Source organism: Spizellomyces punctatus (genome assembly GCF_000182565.1).
Source record: "Spizellomyces punctatus DAOM BR117 chromosome Unknown supercont1.16, whole genome shotgun sequence".
NCBI lineage: Eukaryota > Fungi > Chytridiomycota > Chytridiomycetes > Spizellomycetales > Spizellomycetaceae > Spizellomyces > Spizellomyces punctatus.
In genome coordinates, this window is record NW_015971552.1 from 283,168 (window position 1) to 303,461 (window position 20,294).

Here is a 20,294-nt window from a genome sequence, read left to right on the forward strand (position 1 = left end):
GGAATTTGGTTGAGGCCGATCTTAATAGGCATTAGGTCATGTTCGTCCATCTGGCCCATCGTTTGCAAAAGAACTATGTCGACAAAGAAGGGGGGAGATATTTTAAGTATGTTTAGAAGACCTTGTCATATTTCTCCAAGAGTTTGCTGACGTTGTCCTGTTAGGCTTGCTTCTCGCTTCACGACAGGTTTTCTGGAGCATCCTTGACCAGCAAAGCGGCAGCCTGAAGCATTACACGCGAACCTCTAGTATTCCCCGTGCAGCTGCCCGAGTTCTAAATAGAACCCGACATGCTGAAGCTCCAGCCCAGGAGTCAAGTGTCGCTAGTCATACAATCTCTCAGAGGTGGTTTCACCCTATATGTCTCCCCTATGGCCAAACTAACCATCCCCCGTCTCCCTAGTCCCCGGACTATAGATCCTGTGCACACGCAACCGTATGTAGAGAGTGCAAAAGAACATCCTCATGCATCAAAATCTGCTCCCCCACCCCCATTTTCATCTGAGGTATTATCCCATATATCACTTGACCTGCTTGAATTAATGATAGCACTCTAACCTTGTACAAAGCTCAATAATGGCGGACGGTTACCATTGCCTTCTGGAGCATCACACCTTCCAGACCCGCCAATAGATCCGCCGTCATCTATTCCGCCTGATTCTCAAATGACTCGTGCAGCACGAACCGGGCATTTGGGTGCGAGCTTTTCAGCAACATCACGTGAACCTGTCTCGGAAAATACTGCGGAACAGTCGGCGGATAACCGATCGCGGGTGAGCAGTTCGTAAATCTTACTTAAACAATTCCGCTGGCAACAAGCTTACTGAATATACCTCGGCCAAAGCCGGCAGCTTTTAAGCAATCCAGGGTCCCTTCATCACGAGTGGGCCGACTGTGGCACTATGGAAGTGAGTCAGAATGATACCTGAAATCTCGCATATTCCCGAGCTGATTATCAACCATCCTTCAGGTCTTGCAGCGGGCGTGGGTGTGGGTGCGGTGGGTGAAGCAGTCCGCCGAGCGGCGGGCTTTTCGGATGGGAATGGTAGCTACTACTGTCGCTATGCGAGATGGTTCCTTTTATTTACAGTCATTATTTTGAAGGTGGAAGTGTGGTTCTCAGTCCTGGAAATATCGAGAGAATTGTTAGCAAGCTGACGCGAATGCGAGGCGCCGCACTGAAACTCGGCCAGATGCTAAGTATACAAGGTATGGGGATATAGCCAGTACAGTAATTCATGTGGTGCTGATATCCTCGAATACTGTACGAATAGACAATTCCATGCTCCCTAAAGAGCTGGAGAACATCCTCCTACGTGTCCAGAACACTGCGAATTACATGCCTGACTCACAGCTGCAGGTAAAACACCTTTTGACAATCATTCTCAACTCTGGCAGAGACCAATTCTTTAATTTCCAGACCACACTAAGCAGGGAGCTTGGACCGGATTGGCGTTCAAAGTTTGGTGACTTTGAGCTCATGCCCATCGCTGCGGCGTCCATTGGGCAAGTTCATCGTGCTACGTTATTGGACGGTCAACCTGTGGCCGTTAAAGTGCAGTATCCTGGTGTAGCCGACAGTATCGACAGTGACCTGGACAACTTGCGCGCTCTCATACTGTTCAGCAATTTTCTGCCAAAAGGATTGTACCTCGATAACACTATCCGAGTTGCACGAAAAGAGCTGGCATGGGAATGCGATTATAAGCGAGAGGCGGAGGCCATGGAGAAATTTCGAGATCTAATCAAAGGCTTACGAGGCTTCAACGTCCCAAAAGTAATATCCAATCTCACGACCCCTCAAGTCTTGACAACGGAATTTGTCGAAGGGCTTCCCGTAGGGTCCTTCTCAAATCTTCCGCAGAGGATTCGCGACAGCATCGGTGAACGAATACTCCGTCTTTGTCTACGCGAACTATTTGAGTTCCGCTTCATGCAAACTGACCCTAACTGGTCCAACTTCTTGTATGATCCGCGCACGGATATGATACATTTGCTGGATTTTGGGGCGGCGAGAGAGTTTGATGCGAATTTCACCCAGAAATACATGAATGTTTTGTATGCAGCTTCTGAAGGGGACCGAGAAGGGTGTGCATATTGGTCCAAAGTATTAGGGTTTTTGACTGGAATGGAGAGTCAGGTAAGCTTATCCAGTACATGTTAATTCAATCTTTCTGAATCCTAACCGGTCCGCTGACGCAGGCTATGACGAATGCCCATGTTAACTCTATCCTCATGCTGGCGGAACCGTTTTCAAAGTTTGGTCCTGCCGTCTATGATTTCGGAAAACAGGATGTGACCAACCGCGTCCGCGCGGAGATTCCGTTGATGCTCAGAGAGAGACTGACTCCACCACCTGACGAGACGTATTCATTGCATAGGAAGCTATCGGGGGCCTTCTTGCTGTGCACAAAACTGAGATCCAGAATTAGGTGTAGAGAAATCTTTGAGGGATTTAGGGAGCGATATGTCTTTGATTTGGCATAAAGTCAATAGTGTGAACCATTTAAGACGATTAGAACTAGTACTACTACGAAAATAGATTAGATTAGTATGTACAAAGGGCCCAAGCAAAATCTACAATTCAAGGTATCATTTATCGGATCTTTTGTGGCATTTTGACCACCCGATTTCGAGATACAGGCTCCCTAATCTGTAATTCAGGCTCACTGTCTGAATCCGCCTTCGCAGCCCTGCGGGGAAATTTCTTTTGAGTTAGCTTTTCGAAAATGCTGGAATCGGGTTCGCTATCGGACTCTGCCGCTTTCTCAAAACGGTCGTCCGCTACGTCCAATTCCGAATCGCTATCGATGACATAAAAGTGATCGGCCTCGTCCCGGAGGTGCAGTTTTCCTTGACCCTTTTTTCGTTTTTGCCCCTGAGTCGACTTTTGGCTGTCGACATTGTCTCCTCTTTTCCTCTTTTGCCCCAGCGCGGGAGACCCTGAGACGTTTGCTCGTGTGACGTACTCTTTTAGATTATCTCGAATCTCATCATACTGCTCCTGGACAGCTTCTCGATGCTCCATCACTTCCTTTCTAACTGTAAGTATACTGCCGAGCAGAGTGGGCACATTCACATGGCGTCCTGCGTGTAATCGTTCGTATCCGGCACCTATCATGCCCTGGAGGAGTCTGGACGCACGCATGAATTCGTAACGAATCGCCGGCCAGGCACGAGTTGCTCCGGCGATTTCATTTGCTGCGGTGACAAGCGTTAGATGGCCAATGACGCGTATTCGCGAAGGCATGGTGGTGACTTACTCGGATCTTGTGGGTCCAGGATACATAGCGCCGTTGGCCGTGGGGGCCCACGCTGCAGCGGACAGGTTCTTGGGTTCTGGTAGATTTCCTATAATTGGATGCGCTCCCTGATGTTAGATCAACTAAAACTCGGGAGAGATCCAGCAAACAACCGACCTTGCGATAGTACCAAGCCCGTTCGAGATTCACCCCAATACCAACGTCCTCGTAGTTGAACTGTGAACCGTATAATTCCAGCATGTCCAGTAACAGCACTCCCAGGTTATCTTTGGCTCTTATCTGGCCAGTTTGTAGTTTTGGATGAAGCTAAACACAAAACAACATTCCATAACTCAGCGAATAGGCGCCAACGGCTAAGGATACGATTCATCAGTACCTTTAGAAACGCGGTTATAAGGGTCATTAGTGCGTAGCTGCCCAATCCTCCTGTGAACACCTCATTCAAGTGCCTTTGCAAAAGAAACTGCTTCATGATGAGGAGTAGTGGTCGAAGACCTTCCCCGGAAAGCGGGTCGTCAATGAACTTCTTCACAATATCCGCAGCATGCACTCCAGTTTCGACATTGAAACTGATATCGGCTGGGAACTTCGTCAGCGCATCTACAATTTTGATGATTGGCACCTAACACCATGCTTGATGAGATTCTCGGATCTGTCGCTGGCTTTGAGGGGAACTGCCCACCTTCGCATTTCTAATTACTTCAATTTTTGATGCAATACCAGCACGCTTTACCGCTGTCTCCAGTTGGTGTAAACAAATCGGCGGATATGCACTTCTTTCGAGAATGACTACGTCAACGTCACTAGTGCACGCCATATTAAATAACGGTTTGTGATGTGAAACATCGCCGGCTACGTGGCAATCCTTACCTCGAAGGAAGATAAAGTTTTGTTTCGAAGCTGCCGAATACGTGAACCTCTGCTCGCGGCCATACCGACTGCACAACATGTGTGATTCTGTCGACCGTCAATTGACGCATGCTATGTTCGGCTTCTGTCGGGATGAGAAAAGAGATATAGTCGTCGATTTCTTCATGCAACCTTTTTCAACGCGATTGAGCGGAATTCGAGGTGCGAATGAAAGTGAGAAACTGGCCCATGGAAAGTACCTCTATAAGATACACCTACATCTTCAACAGGTTTTTCGAATAAACTCTTCCTTTAGGCTGCCATGGAGGGGTCGGTAGCGGAGTCAAAATATCCAAGCTTTTAGGCTTCAGCTGGTCTTGCCGTTTCCCGCGAGGATCAGAATTCGGAGCAAAAGCTCCACCTTGCCCACCTCGGCGAGCAGGTGCGGAGTCCGGTCTTACGTTCGATTTGGTGCGACCGGCTGGAGTTTTGGGTGCTTGAGCTTGAGCTTGGGCTTCTGACGTGGGGCCAGGACCATCCAGCTGATCCACATATTGATCATCGTCCAAGTCTAAAGGTATATAGTCGTCTTGCTCCGCAGCAACATCTGGCGTCGAGGTGATCTCACCCATATCTATCGAACCAAGTAGGAAATGTCTCCTGCTTTCTGTCGGATGAGTACACGTGCTAATGCTTAGCTCAATTATGAGCGATCGTGGAGAACAACTTGTGAAGTTTTCCTGTTGGCGATGGATTCCTCTCTCTCAAGACGACTAGGATTTCTGCATGACGCTGCTCATTCCCTTTTCGCGACATGCCCATCACTCTCCCGCTTCTACCTTTCAAAATTCCAAGACGTCTGTGCTGATCAGAAGGTGCCCATTGTAGAAAGAGTCTCCAAAAGGTTTTGTTCGAGGTGTGGGAGCTTATTTGTACCGGGGCAAAACGTAAGGGTAAGGGTCACTGGAGATGGCAATGGAGAGAAACACAAGAAGAAGAAACGAAAGACGGGCAACCGCTCATCGGCGCCAACTAGGCAGGAAACGTTGAGTCATGCCTGCCATGTCTCCCACCCGGGAAACCGGACGAGAATTATAATCAATCATGTGAAGAATTCAGAGTCAATGATGGGGCGAGTGACATCGGGGGTGCTTCCTTTGCAGATACCAGCGCCAATTTCTGGGAAGAGATTAAGACTTGTAGCGGAGAGTCACCAGTCAAATGCGACCCTTATGAATCAAGTGGCATATCTCTGCGTTATATGCGGGGCAGAAACTCGCTTTCCAGGGACATCTATCGAGCATGTGAGGCAGTTTGATGCTGCAAAAAACAGCCTCAATGCCGCTGTCAAAGTTCCAATCCTACCCTCTGGAGCCAAAGCCACTCCTGCGTCAGAATGTTCACAAGCAACGACAGGGAATCTCTCCAATGTCTTGGAATCTTCCCCATGTGGAGTCAAGAAGAAAAAGAAAGAAAAGCGCAAAAATGACTTACGGACGCTCCTGGCAGCTAGTAAAAAGGATGATGCTCAGAGAACAGGAGACAGCCTAAATTTGACCGATTTTCTGTCGAGTTTGTAGCATTTGGTAGAGCTATACACTCTGTATTCTAAACTAGTAGATCGCATTATCATATCCTTCTATTGAACTGCAGTAGTGGAAGTTTCATGTTTCTACTTTAGGGGTACCGCCTACGTACTTGGTATGGCTGAAATACACTCCCTTCAATAACCAAATCCGAAACAGACAATGTGGATGTTAAAGCCCACCTTCCTGTGGCCAGCAATTTATCTCCAGCTTTCACCTCGACGGTAGTGTATGCCAAGGTTTTCCCTTTCTTATTGCATGTGGAATGAATCCTAGGGTCCAAAAGGTCATCGATGATTCACTACTTGCATACTCGCAGAGCAGATACATACTGGAGCTTGTCGCCGATTTTACCGCCTTAGGTGCACTTCCGCATTATTGGCCCATATTTTGTAGACAATTCGATTCTACTAACTCACCATTAAGAAACGAGACAGATATGTCTGTGCTAACCTGCACAGAGATTAAGGAGCAAGCTCACGGTACGAATACATCAAGTCGACAGATACCCCAGTATACGTGTTATTTGCTTTAGCAGCTACGGCAAGTGATCCTCCAATATCGACCAAGGTACATATTGTACTAATGGATGTTAATTCCAAGGGCCAAGCACAACAATATAACGTAACACAGTTACCCTCCGTGTAAACCTTGAAGGCGGTTCAAATGGTAGTCCTCCACAGTCAGCTGCCCCAAAAATATTTCAACGATGGGTTGCCATCGCTGTCAGTTGCTCTTAGCAAATAAAGCGAACCTCGCACAAAACTGTTCCCTTATGATGGCAAGCTTCCACTACGCGCAACTGTAGATGTATTGAGGATAAGGCCGATGAGGCTTGCTTCCTCCCGTCCAACCCATCTTACCTTGCTTAAAATACGGCTGTCAAGGCCACCAGCCCCAACAATTGAACTCCATGTTTTCCTAACGACTTCCAACGCGGACGTTGCGGGGCGATGCATGACAAACCGTGAGTCGGGTATGGGTTCAAGATGGATAACCGATCGATTGGTCAACGCGAGGCACAGTCATCCTAAGTTACCGACCTCGCAGACAATGTGTGGCAAATTATCATGCTACGAGATTGCAGTAGATGCTTCGCGTATTATACTTTTCCCTGGCTCTAATAACAGTGCAGCAACAAAATCATGCAAGATCTATCTATCTATTTACACCTTAAGCTTTTCCGACAGAGTAGCCGTCAACCTTGACACCTCGTCGTCACCCTCAGCCTCGCTTGGTACCTTCTCCTCCTCCTCCTCCTCTGCTTCTTCCTCCTCTTCCTCCTCCTCCCACTCCATCTCATCTAGCTCATCTAATGCTTCCTCATGACCATGGCCCAACAATACTCGCTTAATGTCCCGAACAGCATCACCTTCCGGATCAAAAGCATTACCGTTCAATTCAATCGCAACGAGGTTTTTCTTGTTCAGGAGCATGCCAGCAACATATCCTGCACCCTCCGAATCCATCTCGTTGAATGCTAGGTGCAGTCGCTCAAGGTTAAGGTGTCCGGGGGTTAAGGCTTTCAATACTGCGAGACTGCCCGATGCACTGAGGAGACAATCACCGACGTGCAATATTCTCAATTTTTCCCACGTCGGGAGCACCTTGGCGAGTGATCGGGATCCTACGTCGGTAAAGGTGTTGTCCTGAAGATCAAGGTGCTCCAGATTCTTGCAAGCCGCCAGGGCTTCCATCAAAACCTGAATGCCTTCTGGCCGGATACTGTTCTGTGGCATGCGGATCTCGCGCAGACTCTCACCGTGAGCCTCAAACGCCTTGCAGAGATGTTGTATTCCTTTGCTTTCCATTCGATTCCTCCCTGCAACAACAACTCGCAAAGCAGGCTTGCGCTCTTCCGCCTTATTCTTTTCTGCCGCAGTAACAAGGGCCTCCGCAACCAATCTTGCCCCTTCAATTCCAAGTCCATTGTTGTTTAAACGTAGGACTTGAATGTTTCGGTTATTGATCAAAAGTCTTTGCAGCGGCTCTGCCCCAGCCGGCCCAAAAGCGTTATCAGAGAGGTCGAGTTCAACAAGGTTGACCTTATCCTCAAGTGCTTCTGCAAGGGCTTCTAGTACCAATGGAATTTCATTTCGCAGTCGTCCCGTAAACATGTCGCTGAGGCTCGCTATCTATAAAACGCAATCCAGGTATTTAGTGTATTAGAGTAACGATTGCATCCTTTCACCGACAAACATGGACCTTACCCGAAGAGAATGCTGATCTTTCAATGCATGCGCGATTGCCCGTCCTGCTTCCACACCAAAAGTGTTTCCGCTCAATCGGATTTCGGTGAGACCTTTCGTTGCAATAATCTCATCTACGTATTGCTTGACATCCTCCGCTGTATTCAATTTGAGGGTCTTCCCCTCTAAAGAGTAAACCACGGCGTCGGAGGTGTTAGATCCGTCGGTTGTAACTGTCGACATTATGTTAATAGCTATGACGCTAGTTCAGGTGTTGATACCACGTCAAAGAGTGTCGCAAGCTGGATACACAGATTCAGCCTACTTCGTCAGTCCAGAAGCCTTTATTTAACTTGTAGCAGTCTTTAGGATCCCTACCTCTCTACACGATCCAAAGAGGTATGCAGTCCTCCCACCACACTGCAAGAGCGAGTTGCAGAGCGATCAAATAAGCACGTGACTTGTCATGCGAATCCATTTGGAATTCCAATCAATTCAAATGTAAAGAACCACATTAGACTGCGGAAACAAACAAAAACACCTTATCGGATGTGTGCTAACGCGGCTGAAACTGGTTGCGGCTTGTAAGGTGGCAAACACCCGCGGGCACGGACACTCGCCGCACTCCGTCATTGGCATTTGAGTACTACAAGCATCTTACCACATCTCTAATCCGCTCCATTCACGAGTCTTGACACTGACCCATTCAGAGGACACCGTCCAAGTCACAACAAACTAAAGCAGCTTCTACATATACCGCAAAAATGGCATCGAAGGGGGCTCATAAGCGCCTGACGAAGGAATATATTGCAATTACAAAAAACCCTCCCGATTACATTGTTGCAAAGCCTTTGGAGTCGAACATTTTAGAATGGTAAGCTTCCACATCACACAGGCCTAGTGGACGGTTTCCGGTTGCCCAGTTGTACAGAGGTTCAGGTCTCTTTTAGTGCGTAATTTGACAGCTTCATGTGTGTTTCCCAGGCACTACGTGATTCGAGGCCCACCGGACTCCCCCTACGAAGGAGGCGAATATCATGGAAAAGTAATATTCCCCGCCGACTATCCATACAAACCTCCCGCCATCAAGATGCTCACACCGAACGGCCGTTTTCAAACGGATTACAGGCTCTGCCTGAGTATGAGCGATTACCATCGTAAGTGCGGCCTCGCTTGGGTCGGCGACTGTGCGCATAGGTTGAAAAAGGATCTCATATTGCCCTTTCGTCACGCTAGCCGGTACTTGGAATCCAGCTTGGTCTGTTGCAACAATATTGACAGGATTGTTGAGTTTCATGGTTGGTGATTGTCAGTCGAGATTGTGGATTCAAGTACAGCTCACAAGTGCCTGTAATTAGCTGGAGGATGCACCAACCACTGGCAGTATCAAATCAACCTTGGAAGAAAAGCGGCTCTATGCAAGAAAATCTCATCAGTGGAATTTGAATAATGGGAAATTCAAAGGTGCGTCAGCATCGACATCAATGTTGTCACTGCCAAGTACCTGACAGGTGAGGTTTTGCAGAGATATTCCCCGACCTTTGCACCCCTGAGCTGGCCCCGCTCCCCAACGCGCCGATAGCGAAACCCCCTTTGAAACCCGCCCTCAAATCCGCCGCCCACCCCGCTGTCCCAAACCCATCAGACCTCCATCGCCGTACAACCACATCGACATCCTCTCCATCTGTTTCAACGTCAGCAGCAACTCAGGCAACAAACCGCCACGCCGTAGGAGCGAATGAAGCAGGAGTGGTAGTCGCAAATGTATGGCAGAATGTGAGGTCAAACATATGGAGAGTGCTACTATTGGTGGTCTTCTTGTATTTGGTAGTGCTGAAGGTTGTGGATAGGGTCGCCGAAGATTCTGATGAGATGTGAGAATTCAATTTCAGCATATCGATGTGACTTCTATGAACGTGTGTGAAGTCGTATAAGAGAGTTTGTTCGGTCCGTTTGCAGGCGCCCTAACGTAACTGAGAAACCACTCGGGAATGACTCTATGTGAGGGATGGATTGATCACGTCTTATTTACAACCTCTTAAAAGTTAAGAACAAGATAAAGATGTGATAGGTTTACTGTTTGCCGACATAGCGGACATTCTGCCTAATATGGAGAGCATGTCTCAGCATCCGCCTGTCTTCAAAATCAATGGTCACTTACCTTATTTCGGCACCACTCGGCAATGCAATTCCAGCAAAACAAATGACCACATGGTGTCGCGGTCGTATGTCGTCTTGGGCTTAGACACAGCATACATTTTTGCCTTTCTTGCTGCTCTGGGGTTAGGCCTAGCGCAACTGATTGCGCCAAATCTTGGTCGCTGTAGAGGACGAACCTTAGTACATCCCAGCCCACAATGTACGAACCGGGTGATGTTACTTACTCATTGTAGTCCCCTTCGGGTTCATCCTGCCCTTTATCTGCCAGTCTCTGGCGCTGATGAATATATCCTTGCACCAGCATCTGTACAACGATGAGCATGCCAAGGACCTCATAGCTTATTTGCTTTTCGCCGCTGCGGAGTTGCCGCATGAAAATCTAGGTTGAAATCAAGTTGTAGGTCCTGCAGGAAATGGAAATAAAAAAGCACCACATACGTATCGAATGCCCAGTATCCGTTTCGATACGTGATAGTATGCACCGTAAAAGTAAAATAGTGCAAGGTGTAAAGGACGCAGCTTTTGTAGTGTTGGGAGATGGGTGGACAGCAATTGGATAACTTTTTCTTGAGTTGGATTCATGGCTGTTATGCCACATATGTGAGATGTTGGCTGTGAGTACCATAATTGAGGATAGTATATATACCAGATGATGGTCGCCGTGAAAGACCCTTGATGTGAGCGATGAGGCGTGTGAATATATAGGGAGTCAGCACATGGAAGAGTACCAAAGCATTGCGGGACTAATGTGGAATGAGAGTAATTAAGGTTGCAAAACTGTGATCGATCGCAAGGGAAAGGGTTGGTCTTACCATCGCAGAAGGTGGTGTGATGGTTGAGGATCGGACTTGCATTATATCACAGTATTCTTCCCCAAGTGTTCGCGAACCTTTAGAACAGAGACACACACAACAATGAACATGCCTGAGTGAGATGCATATTCTGTCGAGTAAACCTACCAGCAGCGGTTGTTAAACCGTAATACGTCAAGTCCGAAAACAAGTTGACTTTGTCCTGATACTTCAGATGTACTCTCGTTCCTATTACACTCAAACAACGGCTGTCAGCACCTTCAACCTGCTGATGTCATGCTCATAAGGTTGCTCACCGAAAAATGAGCGAAAGACGCTTGAGAACTGATCTTGAAGAAACTTTTGGTAGTAGACATCTTTTTGGTTGGCACGAATAACATCAGGTTGAGATCCGTATGGAAATGTGAGCGAGGTTGCTTGCGGTGACCCCGCAGGTTGTGGTGTGGTCAATGCAGTCGGAGATTGCGACATTGTAGTTCCATGTTATGGGCGAGTCAAGACAGAGCTCTGTTGAAGTGAGTCAGCGCAAAGCTCTGGTCACGGTATTTAGCCCTATCCGTCCGCGTCAACTTCAAAGCTCTCTGTTCTGCGACCATAATGGCAAAGGGCTGGGCATGGTGGGGGCGACTAATTGTAATAGGGGTGACCCTGCTAATCGTATTTGTCCTTGTAACAACTCAGGTAAACACTCCACTTGTCAGGTTCATTAAATCCACTTTATCGCTGTCGTAGGTCGCTTACAGTTTCCACCAGGTGTTTATATTTTGGCCTTGGCTATCGTTTCACCCCGAACGGAACCTCTATCTCTGGCTAGGGCCATTTAATGTTGGTGTCCTATCGATCTTCGTCAATTACTATCTAGGCGTAGTCACAGACCCAGGTCGTGTACCAGCAAGTTACGACCCGCTCAAAGAGCACGACCGGGGGGAGAAGGAGGAAAGTGGAAAAGCAAGGAGACGAGGAAGACGACCAAAAAATTCTATCCCGGATAGGGCCGTGAAGGCTAAACCGGCAAAGCCGAGATGGTGTAAGACATGTATGGTGTATAAACCACCACGGAGCCATCATTGCAGTGTATGTAATCGTTGTGTATTGAAGATGGATCATCACTGTGAGTATCCGCATGGTCTTATTACGATATTTAACATGCGATCAATGACCAACCTTCTCCAACTTCTGAAACTGCAGGCCCATGGTTAAACAATTGCATTGGCCACGCGAATCAAGCACATTTCCTTCGCTTTGTGCTTTCCGTAACATTTTCTGCTCTTTCGTGCCTCAGTCTCATGGCACTTCGTATTTGGGACTTGATTCATTATCAAAACCAAATGGAAACGGCGTACAGCACATTTCATGACAATCGTCCCAGTGCGTATTTTTACACTCCGCCACCGGAAGGTCCCGAAATTGTGTTTCTGATCATCAACCTGTTGATTCTCTTCCTTCTTCTGCTAACTGTCGGCCTACTGAGTCTGTGGCAACTCTATTATGCATGGCAGAATGTCACAACAATTGAGAGTTTCGAAAACGCCAAAATTGAAGAACTAGTCCGCCGGGGCAAAATTGCCAGCGAAGATGTATCCGCCTATCCATACGACTTGGGGGGATATCGCAATCTTCAGTCAGTACTGGGCAAACGGTGGTGGCTATGGTGGGTACCGCAGCGGACACCAGGGGACGGAATTCATCACGAAGTGAACAGCACCGCACTACGGCGTGTTGCTGAGGGACATCCCATACAGTGGCCTCCAAGAGCGTATTTCGCTTACAAGAAATATCCACACGGGAAACCTCGAAAGGGTTCTCAGGAGGATAGAATCGAAAACAGTGTATTTGGAAGCAGCCCGCGAGTTAGGCGGGGAAGTGAAGGGTACGTGGTTCGTGAATGGACACCTGAGGAACGGAAGAGAATGGTTGAAATCGCAATGCATCGTGCCACCGTGGACGAGAATAAATTGAAGCCGCTTGTTGATCTTGGAAATACTCCTTTACCGCCTGTTGTATCCAAAGACGCCGACTCGGCATCAGAGTCAAGCGATTGGACGGCAAGTAGTTATGATGAATCTAGTGAAGAGGAGGACCAAGCATCTACGGAAGATAGCGACGATGAGGTTCTCGGGCTGCGGCAGCGGAAATATCAGGATCGGGAGGGAAAAGTCATCGTCGAACCGTTAGACTATGTGGATGATGGGGCGGTTGAGGTTGGGTGTACAGGAAGTGTGCAGAAACGTTAAGTATCGAAGGAAACGTAGGAAAAGACTTTGAGGGTTATCTAGTCATGTAGAAGGGTTGAAGAGAGTTCCATAGAGGTTGCATCGACACGTTCTCAAATATGAACATGCTGAGTATCACGTAAATAGGACTTCCACCAGTTTCACACAGTACTGTCAGTTCCAAATGATACCAATGTCCTGGTCAGTTGAGTGATGTACTTCGACTCTAAAACTGCTGCCTATTCATGCAAAAAGTCGTTTTTATTCAATCTATAATTTGCTCTTTGGAGCTTTGGCGGCATCGTTCTCATCAATGTAAAGCACCATTTCGAATTCCTAGTCCAAATCAAACGTGTAGGTCAATAGATGCTCACATAGATTAGGGGGAGGCGCTTTCACACCTTATGAGCAAATCCGCACTTTTGGTAAAACGGGATGTTCTTGTCGCTACAATCCACTGTGGAGAATGCATTAGTGGCCTAGTGCTAAAAGCAGCTGCGAGACCCTTCTACCCACGGATGACTAGAAAGGAAGTATAGAATGGAAGTTAGCATCGTAGATGCGAGAGTAGAATGATATTGCATCGACATACTTTTGTAACAGCCGGTCATTTTCCCAATGTGCTTTAGTGTTTCAATAACGCTTTTATGATTTCGTTAGAATGTTTATGTTAGAAGAAATGAAGCTAAATACTTACAGCTTTCCAAGATTCAACCCACGGTACTCTTTGTGCGTCACGATATCTGAGGAACAGAAATCCTTTAAAAATCATTCCATGTCCTGGATTCCCTCCATTTTCCATCTCAAACCTTCGATGTGTCCGACCTGGCACATTCAAAGAGTCAGTGGTATTCAATCATCCTCGGCAATAACTGCTTCTTACAAGCCCATTGTGGTGCACAAATTTCCGTTCCACAAGAATCGTTCCAGCCCCCACAATGATCTGCTTCTTGGCATCTTCGATGACAATGGTAAAGTACCTGCCACACGGGAATGAGAAGTTCAGCTAACCGTCTTTGCACATAACGGAGACTTTCATTTGAACGCCGTACTCGTGATTATGTGCTTTAAGATATGCGTATCGCTCTGAAAAAAGTCGAAAGCGTCAGTTCATGCGCGTTGGGGTTCGGCACGGAAAATGACGCGCAATTGAGACGCACCCATAAAGTCGCCCTTTGACATGTTTCCAACGGTAGTGAGTTGTGACAGAACATCCAAGAACCCTGAATTATTGAAAAAACAGACCAGTTAAACATGGGACAAACAACGTCATCTGCCTCTCAAAGCCTCACCTTTCTCGTAGTCACCCGCTTCAAGGGGTCGAACGACAAAGCCCTCTTTCAATTGTCTCTGGACATCTTGAGAGATGTATACGGGGTTAAATAGTGGCTGTTGTGTCATTGGCGCTTGAGTATCGGAAATCGCGATCGCAAGATTTGGGATTGATGCAAGCAACTCAATTCACACTCGCCCTTCGAGGCGTCGTTAACGACGCTCGTACCAAAACCCAGGCGTTCCAAGCAATGTCTTGTTAATTTCCTATCTATAACCTAAAATGGTAATCCTACCCCACTCGTGTTTTATGGGTCGATCTATCTGACCTCACAGTCTTTTATCACGAGAAGGCTCATCGTAAAGTTCCTCCCAGCCGTCGCCGTTATAATATGTCTTCAACTGTCGGAAAAGTCAGTACTTTGAACCTCATCCAGTCGCTGTACTATCCAGGGGACAATGTAAACTTACGTATGGTTTGGGATTGCAGGTCATCAAGTGTCAGGCCGCCGTCGCCTGGGAAGCAGGCAAGCCTTTATGTGAGTACGGAATGCAGATGGGTCTTGCGAATTGAGAAGCGTTGGCGTCTCTATTGGCTCGTAATGAAGATATAGAAGTCTGGGGAATAATGAAGCGGGTCCCCTGGCCTCAGTCGATAGCTAGTTGCCAGAGCCTGCAGCCGTGATATAGCTACTGCTCTGGTCTCTCTGTCAACAGAAGATGTCATATCACGCATATCACCTACTGACTTTTGTATTTTCTGTAGCTATTGAAGAAATTGAAGTCGCTCCTCCAAAGAAAGGAGAGGTGAGAATAAAGATCCTCGCAACCGGCGTTTGCCATACGGATGCCTATACTTTGTCGGGCCAAGATCCGGAGGGCATTTTCCCAGTCGTCTTTGGTCATGAAGGTGGCGGTGTAGTAGAGTCTGTCGGTGAAGGCGTCACGAGCGTCCAGCCCGGTGATCACGTCGTACCTCTCTACATTCCTGAATGCCGCGAATGCAAGTTCTGCAAGTCTGGAAAGACCAATCTCTGCTCTGTCGTGCGTGTCACTCAAGGCCAGGGTTTGATGCCGGACAGCACATCTCGTTTCACTTGCAAAGGGAAGCCGATCTTCCATTACATGGGATGCTCAACATTCAGTGAATACACCGTTGCACTGGAGATCTCCGTCGCAAAGGTCGACAAAACTGCACCGTTGGACAAGGTCTGTCTCCTTGGATGTGGTATCACCACTGGCTACGGTGCTGTAACGAATACGGCGAAAGTGGAGGCGGGTGCCACTGTGGCGGTCTTTGGATTGGGCGGAGTTGGTCTCTCGGCGATTCAGGGGGCACGAGCTGTTGGTGCGAAACGCGTAATCGCCATTGATATCAACCCCAGCAAGTTTGCGATCGCTCAAAAGTTTGGGGCAACTGAGTGTGTTAATCCAAAGGATTACGACAAACCCATTCAGCAAGTCCTGGTGGACATGACTGATGGTGGTGTGGACTACTCGTTTGAGTGCGTTGGAAATGTGCAACTCATGCGCGCCGCCCTTGAAGCGACCCATAAAGGATGGGGCGTTAGCACAATTATTGGCGTTGCTGGTGCGGGACAGGAGATTAGCACAAGGCCATTTCAATTGGTCACAGGTGAGAGTTATTGTTACATCGCGTGGGACTCAAATGTTGCCGCAAATGCTGAATGCTTATTCTGCTTTAGGTCGTACTTGGAAGGGAAGCGCATTCGGTGGTGTGAAGGGCCGTTCGGAACTGCCTGGATTGGTTCAAAAATACCAGAGCGGTGAACTTGATATTGACACTTGTGAGTACAGACATTGCAAGCGATCTCGAATAGGAACCTGCGCTCATAAAATGGATCGGTATAGATGTTACCCATACTTTCAGCCTGGAGGATATCAATAAGGCGTTCGATGCCATGCATGAGGGAACATGGTAAATTATATCGTATCTGTCCAAACTGGAGGCAGCAATCTAACTGGGTTGTTTTAGCATTCGTGCGGTCATTATTAATAAGCAGTAACCAGCCCATTGAACCGGAACTAAGGGCCAAGACTGTCAAACCACACTACCCTTGTATACAATATATATAAACAAATGCCGGTTCCTTCAAGCCTTCATTTCTTGAAGCAGAAATTGGATCTTTCAAGTGGTGTCGTCGATGTCCTCATCATCGTCATCTAGTAACCCTATGCCAGCAACCGCACATGCAACTTTCGCGGCCAGTGCTCTACGCTCTGCATCTGGTAGTGCTTGGCCATACTCTGCAGAGACGTGGATGTTAGTTTCACATCTAGTAAGATGAACCACATGATATGACATTTACAGACCTCGGAAGCCTTGCAGAGTTTTTAGCGCATGTTCAAACCCATCATCGTCAGAATCGTCTTCAGGTGCGTTAGTTTCCAGTTTTCGAAATATCATAGCTCGCGTTTGAGAAATGTCTAAGATCGATGGCATCTCTTCTAGTGAAAGATCTGCAAACCCTAAGACTGACGCATTAAAAAAAATGCAAATCCACGTGAGTATACTTCCTAAATACACACTTGTCTGGTCGTCATCCACGAGCCCAACTTCAGTCTTTTCTTGTATTTTTTCACGATCATGTACGGCACGCTTTCGTACCATCCCATCCCACATGTTACTCTCCAACGCCTCAATTATGCGTTCAAATCCCACGCGGTCTTCAAATGCATCGATCGAGGAAGGTGTGCCTTCAAGTTGGTGTAGGTCAACAAATTCTATACCATTTTCGATGCAGAATTCTTTATGGGAGTCAAGATGAGAAAGTGTGGTTGCTGTTGAACCCTGGATCACGTTGGCAATGCAGAGAGCGACGCTAGGCGTGTTTTCTGCCAGGAACGGTGTCCACACTCGTAAAGGCTCAAACGTGTCAGGCTAAATACGCGACGTATTAAGCAACTTCCGCTTTCTATATCCATCATTGCAATAGTTCGTTGCTGCGCTCTCACCTTTTGCCGATCGTATACGAATATAAACCCATCGATAGCGTGTGCCACAACCGACCATTCCGCTGATTTTGGCTCTTCCTCTTTCGCGGTTGATATAGAGTCAACCCAGAATACCACTTCGGCGGTATAGTACTTTGTATCAAGTGTCATGGGTATACAAAGGGGCGGTACAGTAGTTTGTGGTCCCGCTCCCAGTCGTTCTGTCCGATCATTGTGTCCCAGGATTTCTGAGGAGAATGATTTCAGTGCAATGTGGATATTTATATTGCTGCAGTTGCTGTATAAGATTACTTTTGACGAGGTCCAACTTTCCCACTCCGGGATGTCCAATGACGAGGATCTTGTTTTTGAGAGAAGGTTCCGACTCCATACTCGGTTGTTGGAGCGTCTGGGCGATGCGCCATGGTGCTGTCTGGGATGGAATGGGAGGCTTAGCGGCGCGCTTGATGAATTGAACCAAATATTTTTGCTTTGGTAAGGCAATGGGTGACAATATGGCCTGTCCCTTATGGTCCACAAACCCAAAATAAGCACAGTTTGATGGAGCTGCTGACTCTACAGCTCATGAATAGGGATCTGGAAAGCTGCATTGATCATCATCAGTCGCTTGCCCTTCGCTGGGAACAATACAGCCGGTCGCTGAGTAATTTGGTACCCTAGTGTTTGCGTAAATATTTTCAGATAACTCTAACTCATGCGCGATAGAGGTCATCCTTGGCTAGTTGAGCTATTTTTGGTTATGCTCGCAGCTGTCGGGGAAGTTGTCCCCCATTGATCAGCTTTACAAATAAAAATAGGAGCAGGCAATTTGTAACCTCCATTATTTTCGCACACATTTACGACCATGCCCGTTGTGCTCCTGACGACGCTTCTTCCACCGAATACTTACTATGGAGAAGAGGACAAACGGTGGACTTATGTTCAAGTATACCAGGCAGTTGACCTTGTGTGGGCGGTATGGATCTTTAACTCCGTGTTCGGCAAGCTTATGCAGCGTAAGAGTACTCAAATCGTAGTAAACCGTTGTGCTTGTTTTCAACTTTGTGTTGTACTTTAGACTGGATTCAGTCTGGTCTGAATCGGCGCAACTTCAGCGACTTTGTGCTCACGCTGCTGACCATAGCATCTGTTGTGCATATGGCTGCAAGAATAGTTATGGCAATTATCGTAGTTCCATGGCTAGTTCCACTGCAGCTGTTTTTGGATCGATTCTTTGTTCTCATGGTGGTTAGTATTATGTGCCTTGATCATTGCAACCAGCCCGAGTCTCATCTTTCAATTCGGTAGATCACTGCGTACGCGGCAATATCACGGAGCTTGATTTTGGCCAGTAACACAGATGCAGCCGCTAGTACCTCCAAAGTGGATGTCTTCAAGGTGCTGTCGGTTGTTACGACGGGCCCAATTCTCCTCGCGATGATTGCACAAGTTGTAGTCGCCGCACGAGCCCCTCACAGAAATTGGGAGTTAGAGGTCCTAGTCTGTGCAGCGATCGCTATGGCATTCGTAATCGAAGCCTTCATCTTGAACTTAGCGCGCAGTCGTGTTCAATCACGATTAAACAAAGTCAAAGCCTTCCTGTCCCCTATGCAAGCCCGACGTGAGAAACGAATGCTTAGGAAGCTGAACTATTTGACTATGTTCACGATTTTTGGCGTGTTTCTCATGGGCGGATACGCGGTTCACCTCTGGGTATTGCATAAAGTCAACTTGGATGACCCAGCGAGCGGAAACGTCGAGGTACGGGACTCTGCCATCGTCATGGCTATGGGTTTCTTGGAACTTTTGTTTGCTGGTGTTTCTGCTGCTACCGCAGCAGATTTGTTTGATGTCACGGAGCTCAAGCCTAGCTCGCCATTCTACAAGCTTGTCACCGCCACAGCGAGTCGTGCAGGAGTTCTGGTCAGTCATCAAGGAACTATCAAAGGATCACAGGAGCAGAAAGAATCCCGACCGAGCTCCTCGGTAAGGGGAGCACAGTTGGAAGCCGCGCCAGCGTCGCAAGCATCACAATTATCGCAAGTATCTGCAGCAAATGAGCAGCGCGAACTTGATCTGGAAAGAGAATGGAGGACTGGTCTTCTACAAACGGCCGAGGATCAAGCCTTGTGGTGGAAGAAATTGAATACTCTAACCTGGAAGGAATTCACAACCTTCCCGAACCCGATATCTGAGGCAGAAATTCGAATTTGGATCTTTATCATGGCATTCATATGCGCTTTAAGTCCTGTGCTGGATATTTTTGCGGGAAGTCCCGTTTTCTATTGGTTCATATTGTACGAGTTGATCGTCAGAACATTGTTTGGAATACGACTAGGTATGTGCAGCAGTGGAAATAGGCCCGAGTATCGCCAGAAATTTATCTGACGTGTGATTTCTTAAGACCCTATTGCCTACCTCGCGATGTTCGTCATTAAGCCTTATGGTGAGTTAAAACTGATGTGCGTTCCACACTTATATCAGCGGATTCACGTTATCTTTATTTCAAGTCGTTGATCGATGGGAACTAATCGAGGATTTAATGGTACGGGAAGAGATAAACTGGACAACAACCAGAAGACTGATCTTCCTTCTTGCAACAGGTTGCCGGCCCGCCACGAAGGCAAGCGATGATTAATCCTATTCCTCCTACCTTGATGGCCACCATCGCCTGGCACTGTGGCTGGCCATACGGGGCTCGGTGGATTGGTGGTCTGCTGGCGGCTACGTGTTTCGCACAGGCTTTCTATGATGTGTGCCTTGGATGTGCAGTCTTCTGGATCATGATCAAGCTTAAGATTGCTCCACGAGAGCAGTGCGAGGTGTGCACGGTCACGCTGGGAGCATCTGGAGAGCAATACTGCCTATCGCGTCCAAAGAAAACGAACATGACTGAGTCTGTCATCGCCCAAAAATCAGTTGTCAGTCACAGACCAACAGAGTTGGTTGACTGATGGCAGATACCTATACACGCAATACCCTTCAATAGATTAGT

General features: G+C 47.5%; 12 protein-coding genes across 12 annotated transcripts; 6 read left to right on the top strand and 6 right to left on the bottom strand.

Moving 5' to 3' along the window:
* Positions 1–34: 34 nt before the first annotated feature.
* Positions 35–2,604, top strand: SPPG_07536 (atypical/ABC1/ABC1-A protein kinase). Its single transcript, XM_016755702.1, has 10 exons — positions 35–106; positions 165–345; positions 404–506; positions 570–773; positions 845–908; positions 971–1,045; positions 1,105–1,209; positions 1,275–1,360; positions 1,421–2,140; positions 2,203–2,604. Exons 1-10 carry the CDS (start codon positions 76–78, stop codon positions 2,485–2,487), a joined length of 1,854 nt encoding a protein of 617 aa, XP_016605185.1. The 5' UTR covers positions 35–75; the 3' UTR covers positions 2,488–2,604.
* On the bottom strand, positions 2,295–4,744 carry SPPG_07537 (uncharacterized protein; the record flags this gene model as incomplete). Its single annotated transcript, XM_016755703.1, has 7 exons — positions 2,295–3,201; positions 3,264–3,351; positions 3,420–3,569; positions 3,640–3,885; positions 3,946–4,066; positions 4,134–4,304; positions 4,392–4,744. The coding sequence occupies 7 exons, from the start codon at positions 4,742–4,744 to the stop codon at positions 2,597–2,599; spliced, it is 1,734 nt and encodes a 577-aa protein (XP_016605186.1). The 3' UTR covers positions 2,295–2,596.
* Positions 4,745–4,845: 101 nt separating this feature from the next.
* On the top strand, positions 4,846–5,821 carry SPPG_07538 (uncharacterized protein). The gene has a single exon (XM_016755704.1). It carries the CDS (start codon positions 4,862–4,864, stop codon positions 5,690–5,692), a length of 831 nt encoding a protein of 276 aa, XP_016605187.1. The 5' UTR covers positions 4,846–4,861; the 3' UTR covers positions 5,693–5,821.
* SPPG_09477 (uncharacterized protein) lies at positions 5,649–6,690 on the bottom strand. Its single transcript, XM_016757644.1, has 8 exons — positions 6,562–6,690; positions 6,453–6,500; positions 6,336–6,385; positions 6,208–6,280; positions 6,118–6,151; positions 6,031–6,055; positions 5,881–5,970; positions 5,649–5,819 (listed from the first exon to the last, which is right to left on the bottom strand). The coding sequence occupies exons 1-8, from the start codon at positions 6,655–6,657 to the stop codon at positions 5,777–5,779; spliced, it is 459 nt and encodes a 152-aa protein (XP_016605188.1). The 5' UTR covers positions 6,658–6,690; the 3' UTR covers positions 5,649–5,776.
* Positions 6,691–6,780: 90 nt separating this feature from the next.
* On the bottom strand, positions 6,781–8,298 carry SPPG_07539 (GTPase-activating protein RNA1). The gene is made up of 3 exons (XM_016755705.1): positions 8,266–8,298; positions 7,909–8,189; positions 6,781–7,833 (listed from the first exon to the last, which is right to left on the bottom strand). The coding sequence occupies exons 2-3, from the start codon at positions 8,128–8,130 to the stop codon at positions 6,865–6,867; spliced, it is 1,191 nt and encodes a 396-aa protein (XP_016605189.1). The 5' UTR covers positions 8,131–8,189; positions 8,266–8,298; the 3' UTR covers positions 6,781–6,864.
* A 182-nt stretch (positions 8,299–8,480) lies between these two features.
* On the top strand, positions 8,481–10,119 carry SPPG_07540 (uncharacterized protein). Its single transcript, XM_016755706.1, has 5 exons — positions 8,481–8,761; positions 8,872–9,044; positions 9,124–9,185; positions 9,246–9,351; positions 9,413–10,119. Exons 1-5 carry the CDS (start codon positions 8,652–8,654, stop codon positions 9,763–9,765), a joined length of 804 nt encoding a protein of 267 aa, XP_016605190.1. The 5' UTR covers positions 8,481–8,651; the 3' UTR covers positions 9,766–10,119.
* Positions 9,805–11,390, bottom strand: SPPG_07541 (uncharacterized protein). The gene is made up of 8 exons (XM_016755707.1): positions 11,156–11,390; positions 11,007–11,087; positions 10,860–10,936; positions 10,694–10,790; positions 10,486–10,631; positions 10,272–10,426; positions 10,049–10,208; positions 9,805–9,991 (listed from the first exon to the last, which is right to left on the bottom strand). The coding sequence occupies exons 1-8, from the start codon at positions 11,328–11,330 to the stop codon at positions 9,926–9,928; spliced, it is 957 nt and encodes a 318-aa protein (XP_016605191.1). The 5' UTR covers positions 11,331–11,390; the 3' UTR covers positions 9,805–9,925.
* Positions 11,391–11,427: 37 nt separating this feature from the next.
* Positions 11,428–13,295, top strand: SPPG_07542 (uncharacterized protein). The gene is made up of 3 exons (XM_016755708.1): positions 11,428–11,540; positions 11,613–11,970; positions 12,048–13,295. The coding sequence occupies exons 1-3, from the start codon at positions 11,457–11,459 to the stop codon at positions 13,091–13,093; spliced, it is 1,488 nt and encodes a 495-aa protein (XP_016605192.1). The 5' UTR covers positions 11,428–11,456; the 3' UTR covers positions 13,094–13,295.
* On the bottom strand, positions 13,052–14,556 carry SPPG_07543 (uncharacterized protein). Its single transcript, XM_016755709.1, has 10 exons — positions 14,365–14,556; positions 14,233–14,295; positions 14,125–14,158; positions 13,956–14,052; positions 13,882–13,897; positions 13,770–13,815; positions 13,665–13,714; positions 13,589–13,594; positions 13,474–13,529; positions 13,052–13,408 (listed from the first exon to the last, which is right to left on the bottom strand). Exons 1-10 carry the CDS (start codon positions 14,471–14,473, stop codon positions 13,343–13,345), a joined length of 543 nt encoding a protein of 180 aa, XP_016605193.1. The 5' UTR covers positions 14,474–14,556; the 3' UTR covers positions 13,052–13,342.
* Positions 14,557–14,661: 105 nt separating this feature from the next.
* On the top strand, positions 14,662–16,497 carry SPPG_07544 (alcohol dehydrogenase class-3). Its single transcript, XM_016755710.1, has 6 exons — positions 14,662–14,757; positions 14,835–14,883; positions 15,111–15,980; positions 16,051–16,152; positions 16,217–16,283; positions 16,341–16,497. Exons 1-6 carry the CDS (start codon positions 14,737–14,739, stop codon positions 16,369–16,371), a joined length of 1,140 nt encoding a protein of 379 aa, XP_016605194.1. The 5' UTR covers positions 14,662–14,736; the 3' UTR covers positions 16,372–16,497.
* SPPG_07545 (uncharacterized protein) lies at positions 16,420–17,722 on the bottom strand. Its single transcript, XM_016755711.1, has 5 exons — positions 17,612–17,722; positions 17,321–17,547; positions 16,895–17,246; positions 16,679–16,834; positions 16,420–16,612 (listed from the first exon to the last, which is right to left on the bottom strand). Exons 1-5 carry the CDS (start codon positions 17,688–17,690, stop codon positions 16,494–16,496), a joined length of 933 nt encoding a protein of 310 aa, XP_016605195.1. The 5' UTR covers positions 17,691–17,722; the 3' UTR covers positions 16,420–16,493.
* Positions 17,723–18,164: 442 nt separating this feature from the next.
* SPPG_07546 (uncharacterized protein) lies at positions 18,165–20,253 on the top strand (the record flags this gene model as incomplete). Its single annotated transcript, XM_016755712.1, has 6 exons — positions 18,165–18,315; positions 18,378–18,547; positions 18,608–19,637; positions 19,704–19,745; positions 19,810–19,844; positions 19,903–20,253. The coding sequence occupies 6 exons, from the start codon at positions 18,165–18,167 to the stop codon at positions 20,251–20,253; spliced, it is 1,779 nt and encodes a 592-aa protein (XP_016605196.1).
* Positions 20,254–20,294: the final 41 nt, after the last annotated feature.

Bases quoted from the DNA above. Each gene is read 5' to 3' on its own strand.
- SPPG_07544 (XM_016755710.1), top strand. From the start codon at position 14,737: ATGTCTTCAACTGTCGGAAAA. The intron at 14,758-14,834 runs GTCAGTACTTTG...TTGGGATTGCAG, and splicing joins TGTCTTCAACTGTCGGAAAA to GTCATCAAGTGTCAGGCCGC. The intron at 16,284-16,340 runs GTAAATTATATC...GGGTTGTTTTAG, and splicing joins GCCATGCATGAGGGAACATG to CATTCGTGCGGTCATTATTA.
- SPPG_07543 (XM_016755709.1), bottom strand. From the start codon at position 14,473: ATGACACAACAGCCACTATTTAACCCCGTATACATCTCTCAAGATGTC. The intron at 14,296-14,364 runs GTGAGGCTTTGA...TCAATAATTCAG, and splicing joins AGCGGGTGACTACGAGAAAG to GGTTCTTGGATGTTCTGTCA. The intron at 14,053-14,124 runs GTACGGCGTTCA...CCCGTGTGGCAG, and splicing joins CTTAAAGCACATAATCACGA to GTACTTTACCATTGTCATCG.
- SPPG_09477 (XM_016757644.1), bottom strand. From the start codon at position 6,657: ATGCATCGCCCCGCAACGTCCGCGTTGGAAGTCGTTAGGAAAACATGG. The intron at 6,152-6,207 runs GTATCTGTCGAC...ATCTCTGTGCAG, and splicing joins CAAATAACACGTATACTGGG to GTTAGCACAGACATATCTGT. The intron at 5,820-5,880 runs GTGGGCTTTAAC...AGTGTATTTCAG, and splicing joins AAATTGCTGGCCACAGGAAG to CCATACCAAGTACGTAGGCG.
- SPPG_07536 (XM_016755702.1), top strand. From the start codon at position 76: ATGTCGACAAAGAAGGGGGGAGATATTTTAA. The intron at 346-403 runs GTGGTTTCACCC...CCGTCTCCCTAG, and splicing joins AGTCATACAATCTCTCAGAG to TCCCCGGACTATAGATCCTG. The intron at 1,361-1,420 runs GTAAAACACCTT...TTTAATTTCCAG, and splicing joins TGCCTGACTCACAGCTGCAG to ACCACACTAAGCAGGGAGCT.
- SPPG_07540 (XM_016755706.1), top strand. From the start codon at position 8,652: ATGGCATCGAAGGGGGCTCATAAGCGCCTGACGAAGGAATATATTGCA. The intron at 8,762-8,871 runs GTAAGCTTCCAC...TGTGTTTCCCAG, and splicing joins GAGTCGAACATTTTAGAATG to GCACTACGTGATTCGAGGCC. The intron at 9,045-9,123 runs GTAAGTGCGGCC...TCGTCACGCTAG, and splicing joins GAGTATGAGCGATTACCATC to CCGGTACTTGGAATCCAGCT.
- SPPG_07541 (XM_016755707.1), bottom strand. From the start codon at position 11,330: ATGTCGCAATCTCCGACTGCATTGACCACACCACAACCTGCGGGGTCA. The intron at 11,088-11,155 runs GTGAGCAACCTT...TGAGTGTAATAG, and splicing joins CGTCTTTCGCTCATTTTTCG to GAACGAGAGTACATCTGAAG. The intron at 9,992-10,048 runs GTAAGTGACCAT...TCTCCATATTAG, and splicing joins CCGAGTGGTGCCGAAATAAG to GCAGAATGTCCGCTATGTCG.
- SPPG_07545 (XM_016755711.1), bottom strand. From the start codon at position 17,690: ATGGAGTCGGAACCTTCTCTCAAAAACAAGATCCTCGTCATTGGACAT. The intron at 17,247-17,320 runs GTGAGAGCGCAG...TCGCGTATTTAG, and splicing joins TCGTATACGATCGGCAAAAG to CCTGACACGTTTGAGCCTTT. The intron at 16,835-16,894 runs GTGTGTATTTAG...CGTCAGTCTTAG, and splicing joins CGTGGATGACGACCAGACAA to GGTTTGCAGATCTTTCACTA.
- SPPG_07542 (XM_016755708.1), top strand. From the start codon at position 11,457: ATGGCAAAGGGCTGGGCATGGTGGGGGCGACTAATTGTAATAGGGGTG. The intron at 11,541-11,612 runs GTAAACACTCCA...AGTTTCCACCAG, and splicing joins TTGTCCTTGTAACAACTCAG to GTGTTTATATTTTGGCCTTG. The intron at 11,971-12,047 runs GTGAGTATCCGC...CTGAAACTGCAG, and splicing joins ATTGAAGATGGATCATCACT to GCCCATGGTTAAACAATTGC.
- SPPG_07538 (XM_016755704.1), top strand. From the start codon at position 4,862: ATGGATTCCTCTCTCTCAAGACGACTAGGATTTCTGCATGACGCTGCT.
- SPPG_07539 (XM_016755705.1), bottom strand. From the start codon at position 8,130: ATGTCGACAGTTACAACCGACGGATCTAACACCTCCGACGCCGTGGTT. The intron at 7,834-7,908 runs GTAAGGTCCATG...TGCGTTTTATAG, and splicing joins AAGATCAGCATTCTCTTCGG to ATAGCGAGCCTCAGCGACAT.